Source organism: Homarus americanus, unplaced genomic scaffold (genome assembly GCF_018991925.1).
Source record: "Homarus americanus isolate GMGI-L3 unplaced genomic scaffold, GMGI_Hamer_2.0 scaffold7626, whole genome shotgun sequence".
NCBI classification, from domain to species: Eukaryota; Metazoa; Arthropoda; class Malacostraca; order Decapoda; family Nephropidae; genus Homarus; species Homarus americanus.
In genome coordinates, this window is record NW_024718273.1 from 15,697,665 (window position 1) to 15,719,834 (window position 22,170).

General features: G+C 40.6%; 2 protein-coding genes across 3 annotated transcripts; one reads left to right on the forward strand and one right to left on the reverse strand.

Annotated features, from left to right (window-relative positions):
* Positions 1-807: 807 nt before the first annotated feature.
* Positions 808-17,180, reverse strand: LOC121859449 (phospholipase A-2-activating protein-like). Its single transcript, XM_042356260.1, has 6 exons — positions 16,857-17,180; positions 6,598-6,785; positions 4,904-5,127; positions 3,879-4,039; positions 3,058-3,222; positions 808-2,577 (listed from the first exon to the last, which is right to left on the reverse strand). Exons 1-6 carry the CDS (start codon positions 16,997-16,999, stop codon positions 1,092-1,094), a joined length of 2,367 nt encoding a protein of 788 aa, XP_042212194.1. The 5' UTR covers positions 17,000-17,180; the 3' UTR covers positions 808-1,091.
* Positions 17,181-17,851: 671 nt separating this feature from the next.
* Positions 17,852-21,536, forward strand: LOC121859450 (splicing factor 3A subunit 2-like). 2 transcript variants are annotated; one of them, XM_042356262.1, is made up of 2 exons: positions 17,852-17,870; positions 20,182-21,536. In XM_042356262.1, the coding sequence occupies exon 2, from the start codon at positions 20,201-20,203 to the stop codon at positions 21,245-21,247; it is 1,047 nt and encodes a 348-aa protein (XP_042212196.1). In that variant the 5' UTR covers positions 17,852-17,870; positions 20,182-20,200; the 3' UTR covers positions 21,248-21,536. The 2 variants fall into 2 exon arrangements, with proteins under 2 accessions (XP_042212196.1, XP_042212195.1); XM_042356261.1 differs by lacking the exon at positions 17,852-17,870 and adding an exon at positions 18,036-18,256.
* Positions 21,537-22,170: the final 634 nt, after the last annotated feature.

Below are 22,170 nucleotides of genomic sequence, written 5' to 3' on the forward strand. Positions count from 1 at the left end.
TCGGCATGGTAGATCAGCATCAGCTTGAGTTTAAGATCACCCTCAGTGTTAGCTCCCAGGAGTAGCGTGAGACGGTCCCTGGCTGCCTTGAACCCTGGTGCTGTCTTTTCCTCCTTGGCAGCTTAGGTTCTGGATGACAGTTTCTTCTTGAACACTCTCCTACAAACTGCCATGTCTTCTGGTTTCTTGTTAATATTTCTCTAAAGCATACAATAACAGTACCGTATCAGCTGTCTGATTTTCATCTGCTATACATGGATTTGTTTTCTCCCTTAAATAGGCCTAAGATATCCATGTTTTCATTTTACTTCACATGTATATATAAAATGATGAGCTTTCTTTCATCTATTCATTAGTTAATGGAGTTTGGGTTCTTGTATGATATTTTGTCTTCATATTCCTGGGAGTTGCTATTTTTTAAAAATGGTGATCTTTTTTCTTTTTCACTCTCCTTAATAAGTCATTCACTAACTTCCTTCCTCTTGATCTTAGTCTTCCAGGACACACATTCCTTTATGATGACTGCTAACATGCATCTTAAAATTCTGCCATGACTTTTCAATATTGAACACTTACTTGAATACATGCTCTAACATTCTACCCCTATAGTACAGTAAATTCTATTACTTAGCATCAATGAGATAACACCATTATTTTCTTTATTTTCATCAAGTGTAGAGTATAGTACAGTACTCTGTAAGACTGTTGTCATCACTGGCTGGTACTTGTGTTTCTCAAGTATATTAAGTGTTAGGTCAAATGCATTTAAAAATAGAAAACCAAAAGGGAAAACTAACATATTAATAATGTCCTTTATTTTCAATTTTTATTTTTTATAGTTTCACTGATCACAACACAACATTGCCAAGCTGAGCGCTTGCCTTACTGTGCATTAAACATTACAAAAGTCTGTTCATATTGCTATTCTTGGTGAGGTCACATTAAACAAACACAACTTCAAAAATTATACTCTGAACTTAAACTCATGAAAGATAACTTACCTCTATTTAGGTATTAAAAGATTTACAATAAAAAAAACACCCTTTACAATTAATTCATAAAACTACTACTACTAATACTGAACTACAGTGCTAGAGAAGCCGTAGTATGTGGCCGGCACACTCTCCAACTTTTGATGGTGAGGTAACACCTGATAAGTTTTGTATCACAGGCTTTAGATCAAGTGAGGCAGAAAAGGAACGGCACTCTTCACTATGATACAGCAGAGTTCCGAGAGCCACGAGAGCACGGAACTGTGCCTCTGGTTCTTTTGAGCACATGGCCACGGCTGCGGCACCACTCATCACCTGACACTGATTCTCTAACTTTCCAACAGTATTTATGCTCAGTATGACACTGTAATTTAGTAGTACTGTTGCTGCTGCAATCTCCAAATTTTTGTTAGGGTACGGTGATATTTCTACCGTGGCAGAAACCACCTGTTCCCACATCTTGGCTAAAATACAACGTCCTTCTACGTGGGCAGCCATATTGGCCAAGCAACGAAGAGATAATAACTGAGCATTGGGCGACGAGGGAGGTCGAACAAGAGAAACAAGATGGTTAATCAAAGCCAATCCACGATCCTCAACTAACCACACCTTCTGCATGCGTTCAGACTGCAGCGCCAACCTTAGCACATCTAGAGCTGGCCAAACTTGTTCTGCTGGCCACTGTAAGGCTGTTTCTAAAGGAGCCAAAAATTGTGGATTTGAGTCGCTTCCCCCTGATACTGCTTCTACCATCTGTTCAAGCACTACATTACTAAGCTGTTTATCTTGACTCAACATGAAATTACACTCTGTTAACTTTGACATCATACCTACAGAATTACAAGCCTCAAACTTCAATGGTATCAATTGAGGAAAGAAGTGAGAAGGAGGAGGAAGAGCTATTGCTCCCTGAGTTGAGTAATTTGCTGAACTAGAAGGGTCACTTGTACCCAAGGCGTCAGGCACATATCGACCACCACCTGTGAATGGGTCTGCCCCCCCAGGAGCTGGTCCTGATGCACCTGGTTGGTAGCGGGACCCACCAGTAAAAGGGTCTGCAAATTGAGTGTTCCCTTCTACTCCCAGGGTCATACCTTTAGTATTATTGATGATGAATGTTGCCACCTGGTCCAAGAACTCTTGAGGCAGCTCATGACGATGAATAAAACGTTGCGCGGCAAAGTACGGATCCTCACAACTATTGTAAGGCAGCTTAAAGCGAGTACCTTGATCAAGCTCGACATCAAATACAAAATCATATTCTTTACCCTCAAACAGTACCTTGCCAGAAGTACTTTGAGATCCTCCAGCACCACCCACCACCTCACCTACAGCCGTCCACTGTTGGTCTGAGGCTGACCAGGAATAACAATTCACCTTCTCACCCTCTCGAACCATCACAGTGTGTCCGTCACGTTTTCCAGGAGCCAGAAGAACCTCCTTACCTGGGAGTTCGGTCTTTTTAATGCCTCCAAGATCCTCTACAGCCATGGTGGATTTAGCAACATTCTCTTCAAATTCTTTTTGACCTTCTGCATCAGCCTGTCGCTCTTTGATTCTTGTAAATACTCGACACATACCATCACTGTAAATGCAGAAAAACATGTGTCAGGCTAAGTATATTACATAAACTGAAATCGAGTTTGGAGAATATTACTGCCCATATTCTAAACCATGATCTGGACTCCACCTACGTTCATAATTCAGGTAGTAATCTTTTTCAATGGTATCAGTGTTTAGGGTTTGCTGCCTGTACTATATTAATCCCTCAACAGTAATGGACAAGGATAACCCTATTGAAAATACTCTCAGTCGTAAACAGTGTAAGCATAAAAGACAGTCAACTCATTGATCGAATGATTTGTTTTTTCAAAATTCTTTGATCAACCTTGCAGTATCCTACACTAATACTAACATCGAGTCAATTTTCAACTGTAAATGGTTCATCTCCTCTTAAGAAATCTATTAAATGACTCTCATTCCAGCTACTATGAAAACCAAACCTTTTTAAAAATCAAAGTTACCACAAATCACTGCTCAAAATCTGTACATTAATTTAGCTTACCTTGATCCACAAACAATGTCTGTGTTTGGGAGGGCTGCCACTGCCCACACAGACTGTGCTGGCATGTGAATTGTTTGAACACAGTTGCCTTCAGAACCCCAGACCCGCAACGTTCTGTCTTCACCGCCAGTCACAAAGTCTCCCTCTTTACTTAGAAGGCTTATCCTGAAAATATTAGCAATAAATATCTTACCACACTCATACCTTCAACTATTACTTCCAATAAAAATTCTAGTTTCTAAGTAATACTATACTGTACTTAGAAACATTATTCTCATAATGTAACTCCAAAAGTATCATGAATCTTTTTAATCCGCCTGGGTCACATTTTTTAGTATAAATTGCAAATGAGTGAATGATGTATCAGAGTTGAAGCAGGTAAAAATTTAGAACAATTACAAAATAGTGAAATTTGAATGTCAATGTGTAAGCGAGGAAAGTGTTGGAGGGGGGTAGAACTAATAACTGCAGCAAGTACTAATGAATGGTTGACTTGGACTACAAAACTTGTTAATAGTAGTTTCTTTTATTTTCAACACAATTTTAGCCTTCAAAGTTTTTAAAGGGGCCAGCCAAAAGTTTAGAGAGAAAATAGCCGTAAGTTTCTGGGAATATGATATATATACCGGTCTTTAACCATTGTCTAACACTGACCAAAAAAGTTCAGTGGTCACCTACCGGGTAACTGTAAAAACCTGGATTACAAAAATTATGTCAATAAAAATATGATAAGAAGACAAACAAAACAAAAGAAAACAACAACAACTATTGTTTGTGTATAAATGGGGAAGAAAGTATGAGGCACGATAACAATCACTCACGAGTATATGTAATTTGTATGCCCGTAGTAGGTGGATAAGGCCTCTCCTGTGATGGACCACAGTATAACACAAGCATCGTTGGAGCAAGAAAGAAAATGCCTTGGGTTCAAAAACGTGAGTCCTCGAACACAATCTTTGTGGCCGGTGAATGTTTTCCGTTCCTGTAAAATAAGATATAATGTACAGTGTATGGATAATTATGGATACTGTACAATGACTATAAACTTAGCACACACACACAACAAACAAGCAAATGAGAATTAAAATAAACCAAAAGGGATACAATCAGCTTTAAGAAGTGACAACAAAATCCAGATTGGATGAATAGTGGATGAGAATTAGAAATTTATGCACTAGACTGACTTAAACACCAAGTCAGAGAAAACATGTAAAGGACAGAAATTAATTCAATAAAATTGCAGATTTCTTGTCACACTCTACAGTACATTTTACCCCAGGCACACACACAACACCCAGGGAATTGGACTATTTCTGTATCTAAGGCAGCATGTAGAGACCAACTATATGTGGCAATGACAAACAGTGAGTCATGCTCATACAAATCACCTAGCAGAGATATTAAGTAGATTATTGGTACTATCAAAATATTACTCTAAATGAATCACTGCTGAACATAAAATCAAGGAGCATCACACAGACACAAACCAACAGGCAATGAAGAAGTTATACACAGCGAAACCTCCCTATAACAGACTTCTCTCTCCATATAATCCGTTACCTTGGGGGTTTCACATCTAACAGACCCTCAATGATGATGATAATGAAGTAAAGTGGCAAATGACTGCCATGAGAGGAGAGAAAAGAATAGAAATGGGAAGTAATAGCAGGTGGGACCCTCAATATAATGGATACTCTTTATATATCTTGTTAGATGGAGGTTTCACATCTAACAGACCCTCGATATAACAAACTTTCCTCTCCATATAGTCTGGTAAATAGAGGTTCCATTGTACCAGGAATAAACAGTTATGCAGGTAAGCTCAAGAGTCGACTTGTTATCTCACCGTTTCATCCAGCCACAACTTGATGGTCTTGTCAGCTGAGGCAGTAAGTACAGTAACTGATCTCGTGGCGTTGTCTACATCTTCACTTGGTGCCAACGCCACTGACCATAGAGGTCCATCATGTCCGTTCACTACGTAACTGCACTGCCAGTTCCTCCACACTCGGCAGCTGTGATCCCAAGAACCGGAGACTAATACTCTATCACCCCAAGCAAGGCAAGACACTGTCAATAAGTAAAAATGTATCAAAAGCTTTCACAATAAACATATACTGTACAGCATATTGATATCCGTCGAGCAGCTCAAGACAATTATAAATTAAAATCAAGTTAACCCTTTTGATGATGGTTTAAACACCCTTTTGATGATGATAATTTAAACCCTTTTGATGATGGTTTAAACCCTTTGAGGACAATACTTTAACCATTTGAGGACAATGATTTAACCCTACAGGACTTAAAGGGTTAAGAACCCCCTGTGTATTGTAGTCTACTTCACCTTCCTGCTCTCATACACACATTACCAATAACATCTCAAGTCTCACCACACATCTGACACTGAAGAATTAACCCCCCAAAATAAGTTATCTTTTGAGACTCATACATACTTTACTTCTGCACAACCTCCTGTCCTCTACAAGACCCATGTTTACACCACCAAGGAAAACTGCTATACAGTAAAATGTGGGTTGGTGCATCGCAATCTTACTTATGATTACGCAAAATTGACTACAGTTATTTGACTCGTGAAAGGACCAGGCTCCATTTTCCATTCATGCCAGACCATCTAACTCCAATTTACCTTCCTCTCACTATACAGTATTTACCATGGCTAAAACATCAACGAAATCTAAACCACGATCCCTCCCCCCCTCCCCTACTGCTATCCCTACTCCAAATAAATTCAATTTCGTGAAACCTTATCATTCAACTTTAATTCTCATCTATGGAACTTCCTGCTCTCACACCCTTCCATCCACCTACAATTTAGACTTACTGATGGTGTACATACAGTACAGGTATTATGAAAGCCTAACTTCAATATAAATCCAATATTTTATGTACAGAACCTCCCCAATCCACCTCATTGATAAAAAAATATTACAGTAAATAAATAATTAGTAAAATATTACAGTATTTCCCTCATTTAGAGCATTTCTAACAGTAAATCACTGAAGCAATGACTATTCTACGGAATTTGTGAAAGATTCAATTAGTATCTTGAAGTATACTGAACAATATTCTTTTATTTATTCTTAATGATGTACAGTACATTATAGCAAGAAAAGGCGATGTGATTTTTCTCAAAGTTTAATAATAAAAAAAAATTAATTGGACATAAGCAAAGTGAATGACAATGTCACAATAAATGAGATAAGAGAATGTTTTGACTGGTGTTGTTTACGTCACATAATTGAGTAGGTACAGATTACCTCACCATATCCAACATATAAAGATCATCATCTGGAGACCAACAGAAAATCCTCCCTTTCAATTTTTAATTGATGATGACCTATTGTAATGACAAGTCCTTGTTATGTGCTTAAAGACCTTGGTAGCTGAAGTGTAGTAGGAACAACCTAACTCAACATCCCCATTTAGAGTTAGGGTGTTTTAATCGCTAAGTGAAATAAACTGGAGTTTCTAATCTTCACAAGATCCAAATGGAAGTTTACATATGAGCATAAAACAAACCGGTGTCAGAGTGGCCAGTTAGTGTGTGTAACGGCTCTCCTCCATTCATCGAATAGATCAAGATAGTGGAGTCTCTCGATCCGGTGGCCACCAAGCCTTCCAGGTGATCCTTGTCGCCCGTCAACACACACACACTGGTCACGTAGGAGGTATGGCCCTTGAAGACCTGTTTCTCTTCATATTCACTCCTATAATTGAGGAAAAATCAAGTGAACAAATAAGATATGATAACATAAAGAAAAGCTAATAATTTTTTATGATAATATGGATTAGTAAAAGTCAGCCAGTAGTCACCAGTATTAACATACAGTACCCACTGTGCTGGTTTGAATATAAAGTACGGTATATGCGGCACTTACAGTAATCTTGTATTTAACAGGTGTAAAATCACCAACGAGCTCATCTGTTTACATCCTGCGTGTCTAGAATGTTGCGCCATTACTTTTATTTACAGGTTTTTATAAACACACTGGATGCAGGTACAACAGCCGTACTGATGGACTGTGTACTTAATGGTATGGCAGAAAATCGTGCATGTGGAAAATGTAGTACCCTGTACGTGGTGTTTCTCTTCCGCCTGGGCAGAAAGGTTAGGATAGGTTAATCAGAAAGAAGGCCATCTTAGTATTTATTATTGTATAGTCTGCCCACCACACATGCGCATTAGGTTGCTGTACCAATAGACATCGACGTTTCGCATACGGCTGCCGTACCTACATCTTGCATGATTTATAAATGATAACTAATATTTTAGGTTAGGTTAGTTAGGTTAGCTTAGATACCTGGTCGGTTTGGTCGGTTTGGTCGATTCGTATATTGTTAATAAAATTAAGAAAACTAACTATCCAAACCTAACTTAACTCACAGCAGATATTTCCCATTTCATTCTTCAAAAATTATTAATCTTCAAAGCCCTGCCACTTGGGAAGGATTCATTGTCGGTTTTAAAGTTATCATATCTCCATAAATACGCAATAGTTTCAGAAAAAGTTATATTCATTCAGCTCACCACAAAATATATAAGAAAACACCATTTATAATAGGCAGTGGATATTTTGTCGTGACTGACTAAGTTCTGATTGGTTAATCGTCCATTACTGGCAAACAACGCGAGAACGATGTGACCATAACTCTGGTGGTATTTGGCATTTATTTCACCATGAATCAATCGTTATGTAGCTATAAACATTCCTAACCAGGAGGAGTTGTTCGATTTTGGTAATTTTTTCCACAGATGTTCTTATCATTATAAATGAAATGACATTTACTGAAACCTAAAAAACCTGACCTAACCAACCAAAGAAACCTACCCAACCTTACCTAACTTCCTAGCCGGGGAGCCGACCCCCGTCATATTAAACAGAAAGTACTTAGTCAAGCAGAGCGCACTCATGGTATTTCGGTTAATATTCATCCACTGGCTGTCCGCAGGTTTTCAATGTTCAATATCACAGGCACAAAGACTATATAAAACAAACAAACGACTTCATATCATTTCTTGAGCAAATAAATATTAACAGAGTATCTCACAAATTTCCAGGCGTAAATTTCTGTACCCGCCATGTTGCCAGAGTCACTTTTATCGTCTTCTCCTCCTCCTCTTTGCGGCCTGACAATCAATGATCTACAGGTATTGTGTCATGTGACATGGCTGGCCAATCGTTTTGAAGCAGCCATTTTGAAGGCTCGTGATGGCATGTGAAAAGTGCTCTCTCCCTTGTCTAACTGTTATTCAGTTTTATCCTCTTCGCCACTGATCGGCTTGTTAGCCGCTTGGGCGATCGGTCACGACTCTTTTCCTTTATATTCTTCACCAAAAGGTCGGCTCGCTAGCCGCCCGGGCGATCGGTCACGTCTCTGTCACGCACTGTTGGCAAATACTGGGCATGCACCGGCTCCTGAATGTACCTGAACCCGCTCCAGTGTTGGTCAAGTCTTCTCTTGAAAGAGCTCACACTCGGTGCCGTCACAACACTTTCTGGTAGATTGTTCCAAGAGTTTACAACCCTCACTCCGAAAAAGTTTGCCCTCACGGTTTTCCGGACTTGCGGCTTCTTCAATCTTGAGCTGTGACCCCTTGTGGGGCGAGCGTCCGCCAGCTCCAAGTAAGGACACTCAACTGAGTAGTGCCCCCTGAGATGCTTATAAACCTCAACTAGGTCCCCCCTTGCCCGTCTGTAGTATAAGCTAGGCAAGTTCAGGCGCTCCAATCTCGCAGGGTAGCTGAGATGCCGAAGTGCAGGCACCAGCTTGGTGGCCCTCCTTTGAACATTTTCAACCAACTGACAGTCCCTAGCATATCTCGGGGACCAGATGGGGTGACAGTACTCCAGATGGGGAAGCACTTCACTCCTGAAGATCGTCACGAGGGACGGACCGTCTAGATATCTGAACGACCTTCTTATAAGACCCAATAATTTATTTGCCTGATTTACCTTCTTCTCACAATGGCCCGAGAACTTCAGCTCATTGTCAACATACACACCTAGGTCCTTCTCACACACAGTCTCAACTAGTACATTTTCTTCATCCCGTTGGGACATATGGTACGCCTCCTTACCGTTGGTACGCCCCAGGTGCATCCTCTTACACTTCGTGACATTGAATCTCAGCAGCCATTCCTTCGACCATTCCTGGAGCCCACAGAGGTCCTTCTGCAGCTCTTCACAGTCCGCTTGGTTCTTAATTTCCCGAAATAACTTGGCGTCATCGGCAAACATTTGTATGGAGGAGTGTACAACGTCAGGCATATCATTTATGAAACAAACAAACAACAGCGGGCCCAATACACTACCCTGCGGTACCCCACTTGTTACAGGTACAGATGACGATTTCGTGCCATTAATCACCACACATTGCTTGCGGTCATGTAGAAAGTCTTCTATCCACGCTAGGACATTTCCCCGAATTCCGTACCCTTCCAGTTTGATTTTCAGCCTTTCGTGGGGTACACTGTCGAAAGCCTTGGCAAAATCTAGGTAAATATTGTCGATATTACCACCCCGTTCTAGAATATGGGTCCAAATATCCAATACCTTGAGCAATTGTGTCAAGCAAGAGCGCCCCGGCATAAAACCGTGTTGGCAATCTTTTACAAGGTTGTTTCGTAGTAGATGTTCCATCGCTGCATCTCTGATAATACTCTCAAGTACTTTACATATTATGCTGGTCAGGCTCACCGGTCTATAGTTGTTCGTGGAGTGCCTATCGCCCTTCTTGAAGATAGGACTCACATAAGCCACTTTCCATTCACTGGGGACCATTTGTTCATCCAGGCATTTACAAAACAGAATCTTCAGGGGCTCTGCAAGCTCGTTGCACAGCTCCCTTAGCACTCTAGGATGCACCATGTCAGGTCCAGGACTCTTATGGACCTTTAGCCTGGACAGTTTATTTCTAATACCCTCTTCTGTGAACACAATGTGGGTCAGTGCTGTGTCGAACCGTCTGTCCTCAAACGCAGGAAGGTTAGTTGCATCCTCTCTTGTGAACACTGAGGAAAAGAAGCTGTTCAATGCCTCAGCTTTATCCTGGTCAGAATCTGCGTAACTACCATCTTCAAGCCTCAGGTCTGATACTCCTACTCGCGTTTTCAATTTCGACTTTGCATAGCGGTAAAACGCCTTTGGGTTTGACTTGACCTCGCGTGCAACCAGCCTTTGGAACTCCTTTTCAGCCCTCCTACACTCTATCTTTGCTTGGTTTCTGGCTCTTGCATACATCCTCCTGTCTTGCTCATCGTTTGACCCAACCCACGTCTTGAATTTCTGGGTTTTCTTCTTAATTTTGTCGACCGCCGCATGGTTCATGTGTAGGGATCCCCTCGTATTCCTAGAAGCACTGGGTTTGGTCTTGGGTATATATTTATCGATCAAATGGGTCATTTTACTAGTTATGATATTCAGCGTAGTGTCTGCGTTCTTGTACCTTAATAAGTCAGGCCAGTTGATACCCCTCATCTCTTCCCTCATCCCATTGTAATTTCCCTTGTAATATTTGCACCTTGGCCTGGCCTTATCTTGAACTAGGTAACAGTTAAATCTGAATGACAACACTGTATGGTGACTGGTGCCAACTGGGGCAAGGTGTTCCAGTTTGGCCACCATACCCTCCTCGTTTGTTATGATGAGGTCAAGTGGCTTGGGTGTTTGCTCCCCTCTGTAATGTGTCGGGTCTCTCACATGTTGGAACAGAAAATTATCTCTCAGAGTTTCTACAAAAAGAGTAGCAGGATTATTCAAGTCATTCGGGGTTGACTCGTTTCTCCAGTCGATGTCGCCATAGTTAAAGTCCCCCATGATAAGGAGGTGGCTGGGGTTGAGCATCGCCGCATTGTTTATTAAGGTTCTTAAGTTCCTTTGATTTAGTGGGCCACAGTTCGGGGATCTGTAGATACACCCGACGATAAGTAAGTCCCCTCCCTTTAATTTAATTTTACACCACAAAGACATCCTCTCCCTGTACCCTCGCCTGGCTGGCTCTAAGGTCTTGCCTAGCGTAGATAACCACACCCCTCCTGCAGGATTCTTGAGTTAGGTTCGTAAATGAGTCATATCCAGCAATACTGAACTCACATTCCTCTGGGTCGATTCTCCTGTTCTTGTACAACAGTTCTACAACTCCTACAATATCTGGTTGGTGTACTCTTAGTAGTGTTTCAAACTCCTCCCTCTTATCAAGGAACGTGTCAGTATTAGTGTACATGACATTCAAGCCAGAATTTGTTCTCGGTAACGTCTCTGCTCTTAGTAATAAACCCGCTCCACCCACATTCTCAGAAGCTGCAGCATTTGCTAAGTACACTGTATTTTGCAGGGTGTGGTTAAAAATTTCATTGTTTACACGGCGCTCGTTCCCTCCTGTCCGGTAGGCTGAGCTGGTGCCGCCTCCCGGGTGGGGGGTTGAGTGGGTGGAGGGTGCACTGCTGCCCCCTGGCCCTGTGTCGGCACACTTGTTTCCACTACCCTCCCCCTGAGTATAACCCATGTGCACCTGTCCCCGTTCCTTCTCGACTCCTCCCTCTTCTGCTTCAAGTCCAGCAGGAGCTTCTTGTGCTGTTCCCTCTGCATTACCGTGCGGTCTGGGTGAATAAATACATCTCGAAATGCCTCGCTCCTTGCTAAGTTTTTTGCCTGCCGGATAACTTGCCATTTTTCCTCCTCACTCCCTAGTGTGATCCTGAGGGGGCGAGGCTTAACCCCCTGCTTTTGTCCCAGTCTCCTCACATCCTGAGGGGTTGCTGGAATCTTCAGAACCTCTGTGCAAATATTTTGAAACAGCACCTTGTCGTGTGTTTCCTTACTCACAGTTCCCTCTGCCTGGCTCTCTGGGACTCCAAAAACTATTACATTGTTCCTGCGCTGGAGCCGTTCCTGGTGTTCCTCCTCTCCCCTAACAGTAGGTCCGTTAATTTTCATTTCTTCGACACACTTTTTCAGAGTCCCAATCTGCTGTAGAACCTGTACTGATTCTGCATTACTCTCCGCCCCCCCCACCCGTGGCCCTCCTAATACGTCCGCATAGCTCCTCTTAGCAACCACCTCCATTCTATTAGCTACTTCCTCAGTCTTAGCAAGGATCTCTTTCTCAACTTGCTCCAGTTTGTCAACCAGCAGGGCTCCTGCTTCATCTATTTTCGTCCCTAGAGAACTCGTTCCCTTATGGATTGCAATCGCTTCATTCACCTTGACTATGCAGCCAGGGCAATACCAGCAACAGCCATCAAGCTTTACGGCAGTTAGTAACTTCCTAAACGTTGCATTAGTTAGGCCTGCATCCTCCATATCCGACGTCTCCCTGCAGTAATCACATACCAAACTCATGGTTGTTGTTGTTGTGGGGGGGGGGTGCAGACTGTGTATAGATCTACACCTATTTCAAAGAAAATAAAGAGAGAAAAAAGTACTTAGCTACTCTCTGTTGCCTATGGAGTTGTCGTCTGCGACTGCGTACACTGTATCTCCCTGTGAATGGTGTATTGTAGGCACAGTTTCAGTCCTTGAGCAAGCACACAATCAACATAAAATAAAATTTAAAGTCTCTGTGGCACCTATGACACGACTTGGTTTCAGCTGGCACGGTGCCTTTCCAGCTTGCTTGCTAGTGAGCGCTCACTTTAAGTTATTTACAACTTCAGCGGTCACTGATGACACTATGAACTATCACTGTGTACACTGTATCTCCCTGTGAGTGGTGTATTATAAACACAGATTCAGTCCTTGAGCAAGCACACAAACAAAATAAAATTTAAAGTCTCTGTGGCACCTATGACACGAATAGGCTGGCAGTTGTCCTTACCAGCTCGATTGCCAATATGTATTCACTTTAAGTTATTATAGTCTCTTCTGCATTCACTGATGACAACTATGAACTGATTTAACTGAAGGCACAGTACTACACTCCCTGGTTGGCCTTTATCACAGCCGTGACCACAACACCCTAAAAAATAAAATAAAATAAAAGCTTTGTCATGTGGCAGTGATTGTGTGGTTATAGGCCTGTGACCCTGGCTGTACCTCCAACTCGGTGGAAATTGAGTTTTCAAAAATACAATCGTGTCTAGCATGAAAAGTCCGACATCGATTTACACTTTCACCTCACTAAGACGATCTTGACGAACTTATGTAATCACTGTCCAATTTCTGCCGCTCTACATCGAAGGCCCGGATGCCGAACACGCTTTGTTACAGAGACGCCACACGCCCATAGTGAAGCAATCCAGATACACTGTATTAAAAGATCACGGTGTCCTACCAACATCAAGACTGTGTCCTAAGTGTGAAGTTTTTTACTTAAAAGACAGAAATTCCTTTGTCTGTAACCATAAGCATACCAGATTGCCCAGCTGTATCCTCCACCAAAGTAGCAGGTAAGCTCCCAAAAAATGGTTAAGTTAGGTTTTTTTTTTTTTTTTATCGTGTGGTTTACTCAAACCTGGCTGTCATTTTGGTGCAAATTAGCAGTTTTGGTTTCAAATGAACATGAATATTTTTCTTTTTTTAAAAACCGCTAATTTGCACAAGAAATGAAGGTCAGATTTGAATAAAACACACCATAATACACCTGGAGACAGCCAATGGATGAATATTTATCAAATAGCAACAATAGGAACTTACGGTAGCTGGCCACGGAAAAATATCCACTAAGTTTTTAATACAGTAATAAGAAATCCACTTTGGCATAAAACGAATCATTATCCAATACAGTGGTCCCTCGGTTAACGAGCACAATCCGTTCCAGCAGGTTGCTCGTTAACCGAAACCATTGTTTCAATGGGTTTTTGGGTAATTGGTTCCAGCACACCGAAAATTGCCTAAAATCAACAAAAAAGGTAGAAAAGTACACTTACTCTGAGGTGTGTATGTAGAAAGCTCCTGGATGATGATGATGGGAATTAGAATGGGGGTGGAGGAGAAGGAAGAAGAGAAGGCATTGGGGTGGAAGAGAAGTCACCCCATGGCACCATTTCACCCATAAAATTTTAGTTCTCTTGGTGTATTTCAAGATTATTTTCTTTAAATCAACACTGCACTGCATTATATATTGTCAATATGTAAAATATATTTCAAAATGACCAATAATTTGCTTGGAAACACAGAAAAAAAGCGTTTAGTTGAAGAGTCTCAAGCAAGATGTTACCTCCACTGAAAACAGAGAGACTAACGCCTGTCTGGTGTGTTAACAGGCTGGATGGCACGCCAGAAACTAGTTTCTTTACCTTCAATTATGTTCAATAATTGTTAAAATGACTAAAAAAGTTAATATTAAACTTTTAAAATTATTGAATAGTATAAACTTCTTGATATTTACTGAAATAGTAAGGAATTTAAGCCCTAAAATCGATTACTGTATTGGCGGACTAATACTACAGCTGGTGGACCGCCAAATGCAAACGAAAACATGTTGAGGTCCGCTCGTAAAAAACTCGTTAATCGAGGGATTGCTCGTTAACCGAAGTTAAGAATCTTATGGAAGGTAAATCGTTAACCGAAATCTCGTTAACAGAGGCGCTCGTTAACCGAGGGACCACCGTATAACAAAGAATAGACCAATTACAAAAAATGTTAGCAAGCTCATAAATGGTCACTTAATAAATGAAAATAAAGTAAATGTTTACAGCACAGCTATCACTAGACGTTGTTTGTTGATTTTCTTTACCTTTGCTTTACTTATTGTTTTGACGATATTAAGTATATTAAAAGAAACGACAACTTTCTATTTTAATTTTAAGTATTTTTTATGAATTTTTTTATTTACTCTATCCTACAATTTTAAATTCCTGTGGGCAGGGCATGAAAGATGAGGGAAATTACGGGGTAAAAACACAGAGAACACTGATGTTATGGCATTGAAAATAAGTCTCTAGGTGCATTTCAAACGGCAAAATCATTTTCTTACCATAAGTCAGTCCGGCTTCACCGAATTCCTCTCCACCCATATAAATTGTGTTCCATTACTCCCGATCCTTTTAATAAAATAATTACTGTATGCATCTTTATTAAGTTTAGAATTACATATATACCGGCACGATTTGGTTTATTTTTTGTACACTCTATTAGCATAATTTTAAACACAAAAATGAACATGATAATGTATAGAACCTGACCTAATAGATTGGGTGTGTCAAGTCAGTTTCTTCTAGGTTCTAGTAGGTTCTATGCATTGTCTTTTCCATTTCTGTGTTTAATATCATGTTAATAGTGTAAAAATTTTTAACCAAATTGCACATTTCCTTCTGGTGATAGCTGTTTTGTAGACCTTGACCGAAAATAAATTAAATACCTTACCGTTTACCATTGTTTATACTGTATACCGGTACTGAACCACTGTGTCTGATGGCAGACTCGACTGAATAAATATATTGTTATTTTTTGTTGTCCACCCATCACCTTTTTTCACATGAAAAATATATTTTTTCACCTTTTCTTGCTGTTTTAGATGATTCTGACATTTATTTTGGGGAAAACCACTTTTTTTTTGTTAGGTTAGGTTGGCTGGTTGGTTCCTTTGGTACGAGAATAGGTTAGGTTAGGTTGATTGGTTCCAATGGTATGAGAATAGGTAATTTTTGGTGTGTTTTACTCAAATCTGATCTCTATTTTTTTGCAAATTAGCAGTTAAAATGAAAATATTGATTTTGGTATTATTTTACTTTCGGACATGGCGCCAAGAAAGTAATAAACTACTGAAATATTTAGATCTCGCTATTCTGAGCATTTTGAACCCCCATATATACATGGAGGAAATGGATAATAGCGACACAATTGAAGTTAATTGATTTTAATTAGTTTTCAGTCTTCATTTGTGAGATAGTGTTATTGGCGCATCACGCATGCGCAATGTTGACTGACGTCATCCAGTCGTGACCAATGAGGTATCGATATCTTCACGCGAATTTTTTTTTACCAATCACATTTGATTTTTTTCAAAGGAAGCAACCTGGGTAACTTCACTGACCAGTCTGACAATGGCCGTGGTGTAGGTTGGTTGTCATTTGTGCTCCTACAACTATTTTAAGTTTATTGCCGAGTTTTACGAGAAAGACGATCATTCTATCCAATTCTTGCATATCCCTGGTCCTTCCACTTCTAACTAAGGTATTGTACTTTCGGACATGGCGCGCCCCAAAGTTTTTAAACTCTGAAACACTTAGGTTAGTTTAAGCATGGACTACCGCCCCCGGGTAGGGGTAAGGTTAGGCCTACCAGGGGTCCGGGAGCAGAGCCCCTGGCTAGGAGTTAGGTTAGGTTAGGTTAGGTGAGATGACTCGTTTTTGTTTTCTCCCCCACCTAAACACCCCGATTTCCCAGGCTCTCCCCAATTATTATTATTTGGGCAAAAACGAGAATTTCCGCCCAAAATGAATGTCAGATTCGTTTAAAACACCAAATTACATTGGAAAAAGAAATTGGTCAACCCCTAGGGACTCATGCCCTAATGTAAAAATATACCTTCTATTTGTTTTTTAAATTTTTGATTTGCACAAAAAACGAAGGTCAGATTTGAGTAATACACCAAAAATAACCTATTCTTATACCAAAAAAACCAACCAACCTAACTTATTCTCTTACCAAAGGAACCAACCAACCAACCTAACCTAACTAAAGAAAGAAAAACAAAAGAAAGTGATTTGCCCAAAGATAAATGTCAGAATCATCTAAAACTAGCGAAAAATTATATTTTTCATGTGAAAAAAGATGATGGGTGGACAATGAAATATAACCAAATATTTACCCAGAAATTAAAATGCTCCAGCTCACCCATTATTAACAGGAGCCCAGAGTTTGGCGGTGGTGTCCCTGGAGGCTGTGACGATAAGACCATCCTGGGTGGTGGCTACGGCTCTCACATCTTTAGAGTGTCCAAACAGGTTACACCTCAACTTGTACACACCGCTGGACATTATCCCTCGCTCAACTTCTAACTCAAATTATCCAGATCTATGTATATTCTCCTTAAATCTGTCTTAATACCAGGTATATTTAAAGAGTCCAGCGGCATTTACGAGACAACAAAAGGTTGAGGATTGCAACGCAGCTTAGTCACTATTGTGGTCGGTTATTGCCCGGGTACTGACTACTGAGTGACGTGTTGACAGTCATCTTTACTTCTCTCCTACATTATTCACTAGGATACACTCGACATTATCTATAGTATTTGAAGCTTTATATCGTGGGTTTTTTTTTTCAGGAAATATCAAGGAAAAAGCAATATTCAACCAATATCAACTACCCTCCACATTCAGGTTTTCACAAGAAAATATAAAAAAATATATCAAGAAATTACAATTTACACACAGAAGTTTTCAATATGTCCTCAAAACATGAATATTAATGGTAGTCTGGGTTCTTTCTCTTTGTTTAATTCTTTTTTTGGGGGGGGGAACCTTTCAGACCGTGCTTAAACGACCTTGACGGGCAATTTGCCATCATTACACATCACTAACAACTCAGTCACTTTTTATAATAGTAAAATTCCTTGGTTATAATATCGATTTTGTATTTTAGAGACTTAATATTGCAACTGGAGAAGAGATAGACAGATATTCCGTAAAATCGTCGCATACGTTTGATTCAGCGCGTGAACAAGACACATGTAACATTATAAATTTGGTGAGAAATAAAAACAAGGATACTACCCAGTATATGATACACAGTAAATTGAACTCTCTGATTGGTGAATATATATACAAAACTAAACCCACTGGCTCACCAACAGACGTGACCGACCACGGCAGTTCGGGGATTAAAGATGTAGCTTCTATACACATTGGGGTAATTATAAGTTCAATATCTCTCTCATCCAGGATTTTTTTTAATAATGTTTAATCTTATATTAGTCTAATTATAAATTATATAAATATAGTGACAGTTTGAGAAATAGGCAATTTACTGAGGAGCTATGGCTGTGTTGTCTGAACTTGGCTCGGCTGGGTTCGGTGTTGAGTGGCGGCGTTCATAACTAACCATCATTATTAATCAAGTTACTAATGACTGTATCTTACTCAAACAATTTCAGACAAATTTTAACAAATATTCTCATCAAAATAACTGAAATGTATATTCACATCTACCGAGCTAATTTTTGTTTATTTACATGTTCTTTTAGTTCATTGTAGAGTGGTGAAGGTATAGTGTCTGGTGGCTGCCTCATGCGAGCAGTAAGTTCATTTTGTATATAGTTTGTATTTCTACCATAGAGGCGTGTGCTACTTACATATAGCTTCTACTGTGGGGAAATTTTTACTTTGGAACATGAGTCCCAAGGGGTTGACCATTATATTTCCCAGTGTATTGTGGTGTTTGAAACAAACCTGACCTTAATTTTTGGCGGAAAATTGCTCATTCCTCCCCCCTCCCCCCCACAATTATAATAATAATGGGGAGAGTCTAGGAAATCGGGTGTTTTAGGTGGAGGAGAAAACGAAAACGAGTCATCTAACCTAACTTGACCCCTAACCGGGGGGGGGGCTCCGTCCCCCTAGCTTAAACTAACCTAAATATTTCAGTAGTTAAAGACTTCTGGGGCGCGCCATGTCCAAAAGTACAATACATTAGTTAGAAGTGGAAGGACCAGGGATATGCAAGAATTGGATAGAATGATCGTCTTTCTCGTAAAACTCGGCAATAAACTTAAAATGGTCGTAGGAGCACAAATGACAGCCAACCTACACCACGGTCATTGTCAGACTGGTCAGTGAAGTTACCCAGGTTGCTTCCTTTGAAAAAAATCAAATGTGATTGGTCGAAAAAAATTCGCGTGTTGATATTGATACATCATTGGTTACAACTGGATGATATCAGTCAATATTGCTCATTCGTGATGTGCCGATAACATCTACTCACAGACGAAGACTGAAAGCTAATTAAAATCAATTAAATTCAATTGTGTCGCTATTATCCATTTCCTCCATGTATATATGGGGGTTCAAAATGCTCAGAATAATGAGGTCTAAATGTTTCAGTAGTTTATAACTTTCGGGTGTGCTATGTCCTAAAGTAAAATAATACCCTACTGTGAGTTAAGGTTTGTGTTTCCTAAGTTAATTTAGATATTTCCTCATTGTTTGTTGTGGTAGAGGTGTGTGTGTGTGTGTGTGTGTGTGTGTGTGCCCAGCTTGTAATGCACAACACTCAACAGAGAATAACTTGATCCTCTTAGCTACTGATCAGTCTGTTAGCTGCTTGGGCGGTTTATCACGTCTTTGTTACACACTGTGGGCAAGTGTGTGTGGCTTCTTCAATCTTAAGCTGTGACCCCTAGTGGAGTAGGTATCCACCAGCTTCAGGTATAGGTAAAATTGCAGATTACAGCAACCAAGGAATCTGATGAACACTCGATTGAGTAATGTTCTCTGAGAATGAGATGCTTACAGACTTGTATTGTCACCCCCTTTCCTGCTTATAGTTTAGGCAGTGGATATTTTGCCGTGACCAGCAAAGTTCCTACTAACGCTGTTTTACCATGAATGTACTCTGCTCTGATGGTTTAGTCGTCCATTACCTGCGAACAACGTGAGTGATATGTGACCGTGACTCTGGCGGCATTTTGCATTTATTTTGCACAGTTCAGACTATTCTAAGACACTTTTCTTCTATGGCATTTCTGTCAGAAATGTATATTTTTCGAATATTTTAATAGATAAAATTGCCAACAATATTACTTGTTTAAAGTGGGCACGGCTTTGAAGTCGAGAGAAAGTGTGGGGTAAAACACTAAAAATAACACCAAACCTTTGAAAACCAGACCTAACATTTCCTAACTTATAAAAATGATAAGAATCGCTTTAGAGTTTATGAATCCCTCACCTGAATACCGAATACAGCAACACATACTAAAAACTGAATACAACAACACATACTAAACACCTAAAACATGAATAAGGTAAAATTTTCATAGTTTTATGGTTTTCAAAGATTCGTAAGACTGAACGTTCGTTAGTTGGGAACCCCCTGTACTGCACTGGTAGGTGTAATGGAAGTTGCGTTTTTGATGCCGGCTACCCTGCAGAATAGCAGGGAGAGGCTAGCAAGAATATATATGCCAAAAATAAATTGCACAATATTTATGTCTTTTTCTTTTCAGCAATAAATAAAACTTCAAGATGGACTTCCAGCACCGAGCTGGAGGGAAGACGGGAGGCGGAGGCCAGGCGTCATGGTCGGAGAGCAACAGAGATCGTCGAGAGCGACTGCGTCAGCTAGCCCTGGAGACAATCGATCTAAACAAGGATCCATATTTTATGAAAAATCATTTGGGATCATATGAATGTAAATTGTGTCTCACTCTTCACAATAATGAGGGAAGTTACTTGGCTCACACTCAGGGTAAGAAGCATCAGACCAATCTGGCCAGACGTGCTGCAAAAGAGGCTAAAGAATCACCAGCACAACCGGCACCTGAGAAACCTCGAGTTGAGATGAAGAAGTTTGTCAAGATTGGCCGTCCTGGTTATCGCGTTACTAAACAGAGAGACCCCGAGACCGGCCAGCAGAGTTTACTCTTTCAAATTGATTATCCAGAAATTGCAGACAATGTTGCTCCCCGTCACCGCTTTATGTCTGCTTACGAACAGAAGGTAGAACCTCCAGATCGTAAGTGGCAGTACCTCTTGTTTGCAGCCGAGCCTTACGAGACTATAGCCTTCAAGGTACCCAGTCGAGAAGTAGATAAGTCTTGGACGACATGGAATAAGGAAACTAAACAGTTCTTTTTGCAGTTTGCCTTCAAAATTGACCCCAAAGCCAAAATGGTTCCTCCAGCACCTCCACCCCTATCGGGAGTTGGACCACCTGGTCCTCCAGGTCCCCCAGGCATGCCTCCTCCACCTGGTTTACCACCACGCCCACCCATGATGCCACCAGGCCCTCCACCTCCAGGCATGCCACCTCCACCTGGAATGCCTCCCCCACCCCCAATAAGGCCTCCCATGAGGCCCATGATGCCACCACCTCCTGGCCCACCGGGTCATCATGGACCACATGGTCCTTTACGACCACCTCCAGGGCCACCTGGCATGGGTCCACCTCCAGGAATGCGTGGTCCACCACCTCCCCCAGGAGGCCCCCCGCCTCCACCACCACCATTTAATCCTGTTCCACCTCCTCCACCTTCAACTGGAGTACCACCCCCTCCACCACCCAAAAATTAGTTTTTGGCTGCAAGAATAACTCTTTTGTCTAACTCAGTCATTTTTCTTAGAAGTTATTTTCACCAGTTTATTGCTGCTACTGGTTCTCTCTCATCCTTCACATTAGCTTAGTGTAGCCAATGATCACTTCAGTGGTTTGTCTTTGTTTTCTTTTGTCAGATACAAATGAGACTTTTAGGTTGCTTAGTTTGAAATATTTAATGAAATGTAAAGTACAACAGAAGACCAGTAAGGTTAGGTTGTCTTATTTGACATTGTTGTAAAAGTAAATAAACTAATTCATATATGATTAAAAGTTTTTAATTTGGTGCTTCCTGTTTGATGATGATGATAGCAATTGTTTTCAAATCCCATTGTACAGTAGTAGGGAAGATTTCTCTGTGCTTTGTCACCGGCGATTCCACAGGCTGGCCAGTAATGTTGACTTTCTTGTGTTTAGTAGGTGGAGATCAGCCTTGTTGCTGAAGCTGAATGATACTCACGGCACAGAGGGTCTAAACTCTTATTAGTGTTTACTAATTAGGGGCACCACTTTGTTGATATTTTGACAACTGTCACAAGTGGAAAACAACTAAAATAATTTTTTTGTATTAAAATATTGATTCACAATAACAAAAACTTTGTTTCACATCACTGATCACTAGGAATATTGTGCTGGTGTAAAATAAAGTTTCCCCTTTTCTGTAAAAATCTAGATTAAACAGAACACTTGACAAGAAGTATAACTGTGTCTTTAAGGGCTCACCTTAAATGTATAAGTACTGTACACTTTCTCTGAAGTACTATCAGCCACCACTCGAGTAGAAAATTGTGTGCAGTAGTATTTGACGTAATCACAGACTCGGGACCTGTGGCTGGTATTATCACCCGGGCAACTTTCGGTGTACTGTGCTGGGGTTTCTCATCTCACAAGTTGTCAGTGG

What these genes read in the sequence shown, in the direction of transcription:
- LOC121859449 (XM_042356260.1), bottom strand. Translation starts at nt 16,999, where the DNA reads ATGTCCAGCGGTGTGTACAAGTTGAGGTGTAACCTGTTTGGACACTCT. An exon ending in AACTGGCCACTCTGACACCG is followed by an intron (nt 5,128 to 6,597) that starts GTTTGTTTTATG and finishes ACTTATTGACAG; the next exon opens with TGTCTTGCCTTGCTTGGGGT. An exon ending in AGTTGTGGCTGGATGAAACG is followed by an intron (nt 4,040 to 4,903) that starts GTGAGATAACAA and finishes CTTATTTTACAG; the next exon opens with GAACGGAAAACATTCACCGG.
- LOC121859450 (XM_042356262.1), top strand. Translation starts at nt 20,201, where the DNA reads ATGGACTTCCAGCACCGAGCTGGAGGGAAGACGGGAGGCGGAGGCCAG.